At 40.8% G+C, this 11,391-nt stretch overlaps 1 protein-coding gene across 4 annotated transcripts in view; it reads left to right on the plus strand.

Moving 5' to 3' along the window:
* The window catches only part of pdzrn4 (PDZ domain containing ring finger 4), a 478,752-nt gene extending 474,743 nt beyond the window's left edge, over positions 1 to 4,009 (plus strand). For all 4 annotated transcript variants that reach the window (XM_043709044.1, XM_043709045.1, XM_043709046.1 and 1 more), the window contains one exon: positions 1,792 to 4,009. In XM_043709044.1, the coding sequence (XP_043564979.1) occupies positions 1,792 to 3,345 (1,554 nt within the window). In that variant the 3' untranslated portion in view covers positions 3,346 to 4,009. The remainder of the gene's footprint in view (positions 1 to 1,791) is intronic.
* The last annotated feature ends 7,382 nt before the right edge of the window (positions 4,010 to 11,391 follow it).

The raw sequence follows: 11,391 nt of genomic DNA on the forward strand, positions 1-11,391 counted from the left end.
CCTCGTTCACTTGTCCATCTTTACCCTATTCAAGTCTTCCTCGTTGATAAAAATTCATCCAAAAACTTTGGCTGTCACAGCTCGTAGATAAAGGCCACAAATGTAATTGAGAACATGAAAATTTTCCTGCTGAAATGTTTGCAGTTGCAGAAGATTCTGTTACCAGGGGACAGACGTCCAACCATTGAAAGGATTTATGATCAGACAGAGGAATGGGCAGGTTCAGCATTAACTGTGAATGGCATTAGGGTTCTTTGATGTGTGATGAACCACTGTATTAATGCAAATACTCTTGAGATTGCTGCTTCAAGGAACTATGGTGTACAAGGCAGATGCTTAATGCTCCCAAGTTATCAACATCTGCTACATTTAGCAAGCACTTGAACAGGCTTTGGAGCAAAAGTAGGCATTTTGCCCGTCAAGTCTTCATTGCTATTCAATAAGATCTTGGCACATCTGACGATCTTCGACTTCTCTTTCCTGCCTCATCCCCATAACACTTGATTTCTTCCCGAGTAGGAATCTGTCACTCAACTTTCAAACAAAGAAATGATTCAGCATTGAAAGCCCTCTGCAGTGAAGAATTCTGCACTCTCTTGAGGCAAAGAATTCCTCTTCTGTTTTAAATGGGTGACTCTTTGCTCTGATATTATTCCCTCTGCTCATAAACTCACCCACAAGGGACTACCCTGTCTGCATTAACCATGCTGATCCCTCTAACAATTGCAGTTTTCAATAAGAACTAAAAAGAACTTAGAGCCGGAGAAGGCATTCCAGCCACTCAAGCCTGCTTCTACCATTTGATACAACCATTGCTGATCTCTTCTCAGACTCGACCCCACTTTTTTTGCCCACTCTCCATAACCCTTCAACTCATTGTTAATTAACAATCTGTGTGTCTCTCTCCTCATTTTTCTCAATTACCCAGCATCCATTAATTCTGATTAGTGAATTTTGCAGATTCTTGGATCCTTTAAGATAAGTGATTTCTCCTTATCTGTTTTAAATTTGCTGCTCCTTATCCTAAAACTGATCTTTGCTCCAAGGGAATAGCCTCGGTCTACTTTACGCATATCCTTTAGCATAATTTTTTGGAAAACCTCCATTTGATGTCATTCTTCTAAACTCGAGAGAGTATAGGCCTAAACTACTGAATCTCTTCACAAGACAAACTCCTCCTCATGAGACCAATCTAGACAGCCTCCTCTGAACTACCTCCAACATTACTACATTCCTCCTCAAGTAAATGGACCAAAAGTGTACACAATACTCCAGGTTGAGTGTGACCAGTGCCTTGTACAGTTACAATGACTGTTCTCTATTTCCATGAGCAATAAATGCCAAACTTGAATTTGTCTTTATTACCTGCTCACTAGTTTGTGATTCATGCACAAGATACCCAGATCCTTTTCATTCCAAAACACCCTGAAATTTCTGTGCATTAAGATAATACAGTGCCTTTGTATTCTTACAACCTAAATGGATAATCTCACACTTACCTACTTCAACTTCATCTGCCAAATTTGACTCATTCACCTAAACTTTCCGGTTACATTTTAATTTCCCACCTATTTTAGTGACAATGTAAATCTACCTAGAGTGCTCTCTATCCCTGCATCAAATTCATTGATATAGATTGTAAATAGTCGACAACCATTGTTCTACACTGTTGATCACACCATATGCTAATTTGTTTGGGATTTTGTGAGTATGATTTTGATTTAAAATGTATTATAACCTGATTATCCAGGCCATTCTGCACCCGAACTAACTTATTTTCAATCAACACAGAAAAAACATGAAGAAGATGGTGGGACGACCGATACTGCAACTACCTCTTCAAATAACCACGAGAAGGACAGCGGGCTCGGCCGCACAGACGACAGTGTGAGGAATGATGAGAGTTCGGAACAGGAGATCCTTGGAGAGGAGCAGAACAGCACCTCGCTGCAAAGTCAGGGGGACCTGGGCTACAGCCAGGATACCCTGGGCAGCAGTGAGATCCAGTGCAACGAGAGCTTCATCTCGGGGGAATACAATGACTCTGATTTTGTGGGCACCCAGGATGAAGAATGCGAGCGGTTCAAGGAGCTCCTGGAGCTCAAGTGCAAGATGAGCAATCGAAGCCAGTTTGACCTCTACTACTCCACCAGCACAATCCAGTGTGGCAGGAGGCAGCAAGAGGTGGTGGACCGGGAGCTGGAGATGCTCAATGAGGAGCTAAGGAATATCGAGTTGGAGTGCCAGAACATCATGCAGGCCCACCAGCTGCAGACGGTGAGGGAGGAATACGGCGACGTGTGGTCGATCCACGGCAGTGGATTCGGGAACTACAACACCAGCATCGACTCGCCCAGGGGGAAAAAACTGGCCGACATCATGGAGCACCCGGAGAAGTCAGACAAGGACAGCTCCAGTGCCTACAACACAGCTGAGAGCTGCCGCAGCACCCCCCTGACTGTGGACCGCTCGCCTGACGGCTCACTGCAGCGAATTGTCAGCATCACCAACAAAAGGAACCTGAGGAGCTCCATCGAAGCTGTCCAGGCTGCTGCCGTAGCCTCGCCGTCATCGCCGTCACCCAGGCGCATCAGTGCGGAGGCCAGCCCCACCGTCAGCAGCTCCTCAGAGACACCGGAAACAGCCGTGCCTGGTGACGACACGGAACATGTGACAGAGGGGAGCAAATCCGGCGAGGGTGGTGAGCACGTGCCCTACCTGTCAGCCTATCACAGCTCGCCCTACCGACATGTCAACATCCCTGCGCACGCGCGGCACTACCAAAGCTACATGCAGCTCATCCAGCAAAAGTCAGCGGTCGAGTATGCCAACAGCCAGCTGAGCTTGGTGAGCATGTGCAAGGATGCCCACAAGGCCACAGCGGACTCCAAGGCCGAGTGGAAGGTCAAGATCCGCAGTGATGGCACTCGCTACATCACCAAGCGCCCAGTGCGTGACCGCCTGCTCAAGGAGCGTGCCATGAAGATCAAGGAGGAGCGCTGCGGCATGACCACAGATGATGACGCCGTAAGCGAGATGAAGACGGGCCGCTACTGGAGCAAGGAGGAGCGCAAGCAACACGTCGTGCGGGCCAAGGAGCAGCGACGGCGCAGAGAGTTCATGATGCGCAGCCGCCTGGAGTGCCTCAGGGAGAACCCCCAGAGCGGCGGTGAGGGCAAAAAGGAGGTCAACATTATCGAACTGAGCCACAGAAAAATGATGAGGAAGCGCAACAAGAAAATCTTTGACAACTGGATGACAATCCAAGAACTCATGACACATGGTGCCAAGTCCCCAGATGGCACGAGAATCTACAATTCCTTCCTGTCAGTTACTACTGTGTGAAAGGGACTTTTTTTAAAACAAAATAATAAAGTACACTACCGATTTGTGGTAGAATACAATTGCCTCGTTAAATGTGGCATGTCACTTTTTTCCTATCTAAGAACTGCTTCTAATCTGATTACGGTTTTTACAAGCAGTTACCGATCACTTTTACAAAATGTATTACGATTTGTGGTACCTTTGTCTGTAGGTTGCAACTTCCTGTCATCTTCCCCATGATCTTCAGTCCTGTTATTTGTAAAACAAAGAGCCATATTTCATATGATATTATGCCCATGTAAGTTAAGAGTCTGACTTTCTTACAAGTCCATTAATCATTATCCAGGTTTCTTTTGTAATGTATGTTTGTGTTATTAAAACTATAATTATAATGCCAAATTCCAATAGCTTTGCATACTTGTCCACATGCATTGCGGTGCTAGCATTTTGCATAACTTTACTTTCTCTGCTGCCAAGTGGAGCATAAACTATTAACATCCAAGCTTTTAACTTTCACATTTGTTCAGCCATGTATTGTACAATGAGACTGTAAATTAAAAAAAAGTGTATTGTCCAAGTAAAGTGTAGGTGGATGAGTGACTCGTACTCTAGCGGAATCGATGCTGTAGTCAGGTAAATGTGGTTATTGTGAAGATGAAAAAATAAATTATTGCTTATATTTGAAGAAACAGACTGCAGAGTAAACATTATTGTAAAATCTTTTTCCTGCTCGCATCACCAAATATCTTCCTGTTGACATTGAACAGCTTAACTGGCCTCAGGAGAACTATTATTTTAAAGACTACTATCTGCAATCAATAGTGGCTCTACTACATTTTGAGCATTGAATTTTCCAGAGGCGACATGCTTTTTTGTTAACCCGTGTAGTGGGTTTTAATCACCAATCAGACTCACATCTGCATCTTCTTTGCCATTGGAATGAGGCCATTGTGTATAACAAATCTTTGAAGTAGAGAAAGAAAACAAACTATTATTCTGAACTCAGATGGTAGCAAGCAAGCCACCCATCCTAAGGTCAAGTGCTCGGACTGAGTGCGCTCTGAGACAAATTATGTAAATCTAATTTCAAGCCAAGTGGTTGCTGGCAGGAGCAGAAGAGTGCAGGCAATGATCTGCAATTCAAGCAACCTTTTTAGCATCTGTGGTGGCATGCTGGCTCAGGATTTAGACGTGGATCCAAGCAAATTGCATTTCTGCGAATACACAGTTTGAACAGCCGTCTTAGGAGCACACAATATGGGTTGTTCTAAACGCTGATTTGAGTTGAGGCATTTCGCGAGTGAAAGTCCTGTGGCATTCATTTGGCTAATTTTGGGGGCCTTCATAAGAACAGAATCAATATGCAGGCTCTCGGATAGAGTTACCCAACCCGGCTCAATTAGGAAGAGAATAGTCAAAGTAAATTGTGGCCCTTTAGAGGACAAATGGTGAGGTAATAATGGGAGTCTCAAATGGCAGAGACACTAAGCCAGTGTTATGTCTCCGTTCACCAGTGTCAGCACGGTTTCACAAAAGGCGAATCGTGCTTGATAAACTTGCTGGACTGAGGATCTAACCAGCAAGGTAGACAATGGAGATCCTTTGAATTGTTGTGTCTAGCATTCCAGAAGGCATTTGACAAGGTGCCACATGAAAGACTAATCCAGAAGGCTACATCCCAGTATTGCCAGTTCTTGTTTTACAAAAAAATTTAATTTCTATGTTTGAAAATGATTTGAGGTAAGGCTATGGTCCATTCTGCTTAATGTAAATAACTAAATTGGTGCATTGAACATCATTAAACCCACATGAGATATAAATTAGTTTTCCATTGAAAAAGTATGATAGGATGAGCAGATAGGAGACACAAATTGCCCTTATATCCCCAAGCTCAAACTTACTATCTGCCAACAATTCTCGCTTTGAAATTATATTTAGTCTAAAATGAGACTAGGATTGTACTTGACCGACCTTCACTGTAGAATAGCCTATTGATGTTCGATATCTAGGCACACATGAAGGATGAGGTCAAGGACTTGCTGTGCACCAGATTACAGTCACAGCAGGGAGCAAAGGAAAAAAGAACAAAGTAAAAGTTTTATCAGATCCATAGATATAATAAAGATTTGAAAACATGCTCAATGCTGACCAAAGTTATCTTAAAACCCCAGGTTCAATTCTCAAATTAGGCTGCAGCAAACTGAGTTTTGTTAGATTCATCCAACAATATTTAGTTCTTATCTCAACCATATGTAAATGCAAATAAAGAATTTGTATCAGTGGCATCAGGCTGGTGATTCCTCTTTAAAAAAGAGGAAAGCATTGTCTGTGGAAAGCATTGTCTGTGGAAAGCATTGTCTGAGTATTGCACAGGAAATGCTTGTTAATTCCTTACCTTCAAAATGATTTATGACTCCAGAGAATGTTATGAGATGGGGGAGGGGGCAAGGGTAGAATCTAGCTGTGGCATAAGCAAATATATTAGAACTATCAATTTTAAGAGGACAAGAGCTTTCTGAATGACTACTTCAAACAATGACCATTAAAATAAGTGAAAATTTTATTACAGTTCAATGATACTAATACTGTGACTCTAGAATTGCAAAATGTGACAGTGAATACAGTCATAGTTAGTATATTCAACAGAATATACTCAAAAATAGACATTTCAACCTAGGTTAGACAAACGTGTCAGTTCAAACCAAATGCAACTGCAAAGACATTTATACTTTGGTGTTTAGTTTCTAGGAAAGGATCCTTCAAATGGAAGCCAACAATGTTTAAATATCACTGTCCCCTTTCTTCAAGTTTTCTGCACTACTGGAAGACGAACAGAACCAGAGAGATACCAACTTACCATCAACTCGAATCAACATTCCTAGAATTATGGTATGCGGTTTACTCCTATGTGCATTCACACTAACTGCATTGATACTACAAATTTCAATGTAAATGCAGACCCATTTCCAGTCCAAGATGATAGAGGCAGTTTTGCTTCAAGAGTCTTTTCAGTTCTTCACATCTACTTTATGCTATGCAAGACTAATACATCAGTGCAAAGACTAATACATCTGAAGGCTCTTTGCACTGAAGCTAAACTTGGGAATCTGGAATACAGCTTGCAGGTACGGAAAAGGGGAATTCCTTGCTGTTTGTGACTATCATGAGTCTGCTGCCAGTAACAGTCAGTCAGTATAAAAATGCCTTTAAAACTTCTTCTGACGCTTGCAATCTGATAAACTCTTACTGTCTTTAACTACATGTTAATAAAAGAATTAGACTGCTTCATTATCACAATCAATTTACTGAACAGTTTAACCAAAGCTCCCAGGAGACTGCCACTTACTGACTTTGTGCAAGTGGATGTCATGTTTTACATTTTGGGGCTATACACATGAGTTCTAAGTGAATCAGAAGCTGTCTAAATCCCAAGCTACCCAAATTGCCATTTGATAATAGATGAAGTGAAAAGTTTGCTCTTACATTGAAAATTGAATTGAGAGAAAAGCTTGTCAATTATGTCAAACAACTGGATCTTGTCTTGTCAGAAATTTAACATTGGCACATTGTATAAGAGCTCTTTATTTATTCTTCAATATGGAAATTGCATTAAATATCATGCCGTATTGATCAAAGCATTGATGTATTCTTACACTGTCTTTTACATTACCTTTTCCATCAATAAAAGCTATCTTTTAAGTCTTAGAATCTGGGAGATTTGAAGAGACAAATCAAGATAGCCATTTAAATTGATACACCATTTCTGATTGTTAAGCATTGACAAACATCATAAAGCTCAAAGTTTTGAAATTGAAGCTTTCAACTGGACAAAACTCAGCCTTGCACATTCTCAGATTAAGCAAGGAGACCTGGTTTTGCACTTTATGTAATCAAATTAGGAATATATTATGATTAATTCATAATATCATAATCCGTTATTTGATCCATATGAAGTTAATATGAACTTGGCAATTTAAAATTAAAGGGAGCTCGTCATTTATCTTTTCTATAATTGCTTTCTGAATGGGGCGTGATGTTTGGAGTGGGTGGGGGCAGAAAGCAGAGGTGAAATGCACAAGTCGAGTCAGATGGTGAGAAGAGAAATTGAAGACTGAGCTCCAAAGGCAGTTTGATAAATCAGAATGCATATACTGTTCGAGAGGTTACCAGCTGACTCCTTCCTATGCATGAGTCAAATATAGACTAATAAGATTCCACATGTAATCCAAACAGCAGTTTATGTACTAATTCATTAAAGCAGATGGACTTAATTTCATGCAGAAAATAAAATTTTACTTATGTTGACAGTGAAATATGTCATTTCAAGAAAACTTTGGTTTTCAATAAGTAGATGAGCATCATATGCCATCACATTGTATGTCTTGGTGTGGTGTGTCAGTGGATAGTTGATGCCTTTGATTAGGAAAGAACCTGGGCCTGGTCTGGACACAACAGAAGTGCCTATCAGATGAAGGCAGTGTCTGATCTTGTCAAACCTGTTATCTGGGATAGCTTGAAGATAGTCAGACATGAAGAACGGCCACTTGTGCAAGCTCGAGCAAGGAATCAGTGATTTCTTAGAGGGAAGATAATTGACATTGGAAGCATACTATTGAACTGTTGTGAATACTTCAGAGCTGAAAATACTGTTAACAGCTTGTAGATAAACCTTTGTAAGGCTTGCTGATGTATAATCTAGCAGCAGTTTCATTTGGAATCATGACTAGTCTTGAGTAATTGGGCAATTTGCCGAGCAGAAGTATAGAGTAGGCAATCTGATGTGATATTAAAACTTTACAGATAATGATATTTACATCAATTCTGACTACACTCCGATTTGTGATTCACATTCACATTTCATTCAGAAATAACTTCTAAATATTGCTGCTGTTCATCTTTCATTTAGGGAAGTGTTTCTCCCCCCTTCAAATAAAGAGCTTTAGTGTCTAAATGCCTCTGTGAGACATGGCAGATAAACGTTGACCCGACATGTAGATCCCCAGAAATTCATCAGTTAATTCTCATTACTGGTCTATAGTCCGGGTGGAAATGTCAATTAAATGCTATCAAGCTTTTAGGGATTATGCAGCTTGACGAAGGTTTTAGGTATCAGCCTTAACACCAGCTAATTAAGTCGCCTGCTTGCAGCTGTTGGGAGACTCGATCAGGTATAATTAAAACCGAGCAGATGACAGCAGTGGCATTTGTCAGATTCATGTGGTGTTAAAATCCCAGTCCTGACAGAAATGTCAAACTGATACTAGTCCCAATCTTTCAAATATGTGTGAGCTTAAGCAAGCAGCACTTATCAGATAAGTGCCAGGCGATAACCTTTCGGAATTCCCCGAAAAAGCAAACACTAAATATTCAATTTCATAATCTTGGCAAAGACCTTCACTTTGTAGCCTTCTGAATTGTGGAACATGAAGGAAAGGTGATTGATTGGCTTTCCCTTTTCCTGCTATGGTGGCTGAGTGTTCTTCATTTGTTCACCGTCCCACCGACTCCCAATTACTTTCAACAGCACGGGGAAATGCTTTCAGCTACAAAGCAACATCGAATATGAGCAAAGAATTACAATTATAAAGCACTTTTCAAAAACCCACAACATGTGCTCAAGTGTCTTATGCAACAACATTTGAGAGTGGAGCTATTGTTGTAGTGATGCTAAAAGCATGAGTGAATTTGTAAGATATCCCAATTTGCAATTAGATCAATGACCAGATTTTAGACTTGTTGGTTCATGGACAATTATCCAGGACACCATAACATCTCCCCTGCTCTTAAATGTGCCACGTGATCTGATGTTCACCTGAGACAATGGACAGGTTGTATTTCAGGATCAAAAAAGGATATTGGCTCTAATTGTGGATAAGCACATAGATAGATGTTAATCAGTTTTGCCACTTGTTCTTAAAAACTATGTTTATTTTTAAGCTAAACAAACTATTCTGGAGCTAGCTAAAGATACTGGTGAAGTCTCTTGTTCTGGAGAGCAGATATTGGTCATTTTGATAAGTAAATCAAAATATTTACATGAAATGAATTGTGTGACTCATGAGGTTGTGGGGCTTAAATTACCAGATCAGTTCTCCAATCCCAGTTGTAACAAATCAAGTTTAGAATTGGCTCCCTCACTTTGAGCGACTTAACTAAATTTTAATTGAAGTGTGATAGCCAGAAAAAGAAAACTGTGATCAGTTGAGAGGAGCTTAAAGAATCAAATTCCTCGCCATCCAAAGGTAACAACATGAATGTTACATAAAGATTGGTCACAAAACAGCAGTCTCACACAATGTCTAACAGTCTCACATCCAAATGAGAGCCAACCATGAGGCATGCAGATACTTAGGTACCTGACAAGTCTAGTCTCAAAGGATGGAATACCATGCACACATGGAAAAATAGTGAAAACATATTCAGCTGAAGTACAAGCCCTAGTGCCCACATGAGACAATCCCATGCATTGATGCCACTTACTCTGGTACTTCAAAGGAGGTCATTCATCTTTTCCTGACATCTTAGGTGGACCTCAACATTCTCAGAGCTCTCCATCCTTGGTCAACCAGGGGGCCTTCTCTTGCTATTGCTTAGGATGAGCATCTCCTGACTGCTGAGAGAAATATCTACAAGGGTGTATTGCTGAATTATGGATCCAGTTGAATCCTTTTACACATCTCCCAAGTGATGTGTTATGGGCTTGATCGTGAGAGGATGTCCCAGAACAATTAAGATCAATAAGGAAGAGGAGTGAGTTTGAAAGGAGGGTTGAGATGGGATGCACGGAAGAACTCAGGAAATTCTACCGAACCATGATCTGAAGGCCGGTATCCTAAACCAGAAAACTGCCCCTTCCTACACACTACTGCATATATTTCTCATACCCTCTGCTCACTCTTTAAACTTTAAGATGGATTGAATCAGTGCCAAGTCCTGAATCTAACAAAGTGGAAATATTACCCATCCCTGTTCTGCCATCTGAAACAATGTGCCACTTATTAAATTCCACCCCCTTGTCTAATCCATTTGGCTCACAGTTGATTCTACATTATATTGACTTTCGTATCAATGAGATACAGCTCCACTGTTATTAGTGGAGTACTTGATTGGACATGTTGAATTACAATATTCATTTACATCATTAAATACTAGTACTCTGTGGAGCATTGACACACTGGTTAATTCGAATCAGTTCAAGTCCCAAGAGTTATGACATGTTGATGAGAAACGGTTCGAACAAGATCAAGTCTCATGTAGCCACATTAATGTGGACAAAATTAACCTTATCTTTTCCCATTTACTCCCCACCTCGCCTCAAGGTTTCTTCATCCATCTAAGCAGCATCCCCTTCACTCCATCCCACAATACACACAAAAAAACTGGACAGATGGATGGACAGGCAGACAACCACTCGCAGGCTAGGAACCATTCAATACATTGATTGGGTTGTACATTGCCTGTGATATTTTAGCAAGTGATAAAAGTGTTCTCACCACTTATGTTGGCAACTTATTGTTACCATTGTTACAAAGAACTTTACTTGTACCCAATATTAACTGCTCCTATTGTGAAGACCTCAATTTGAAGTTTGAGGATGCAATTTAATCAACTCTCTCATGCATATAGGATTCCCAGCTCAAATGCGGTGCCAAATGTACAATTATTGCTGCCAGATTGCAAGTACAAAGTCAAATTTTGAACAAATCATTTACTTTGACTATCAATCAGACTGAAGCCATCATTTTCACCCCCTGCCATCATTTATTTCATCTTTTACCATGAGCTTCATTCCCTCTCCTCAGGGACTTGCTCACTAAATCAAATCATGTAGAGCCATTTGAGACTGAGTTGTGATTCAAATTCACCCAATACCAAGGCTGGAATATTCTACCCCACAAAATTCTACCTTTCATTACCAAAAACCATTGTCACGCCTGTGCCACCACCCTGCTCCAATATTTACTTCCTTGGCATACATCAACCCTCCACCTCTAAACACGCTGATGCCTATATCCTGTTACTTTGCCAAGTGTGCAAGGGCAGAATGAGAGGTAACTGTGACATAGC

The sequence above is a fragment of the Chiloscyllium plagiosum genome, chromosome 19 (genome assembly GCF_004010195.1).
Source record: "Chiloscyllium plagiosum isolate BGI_BamShark_2017 chromosome 19, ASM401019v2, whole genome shotgun sequence".
NCBI lineage: Eukaryota > Metazoa > Chordata > Chondrichthyes > Orectolobiformes > Hemiscylliidae > Chiloscyllium > Chiloscyllium plagiosum.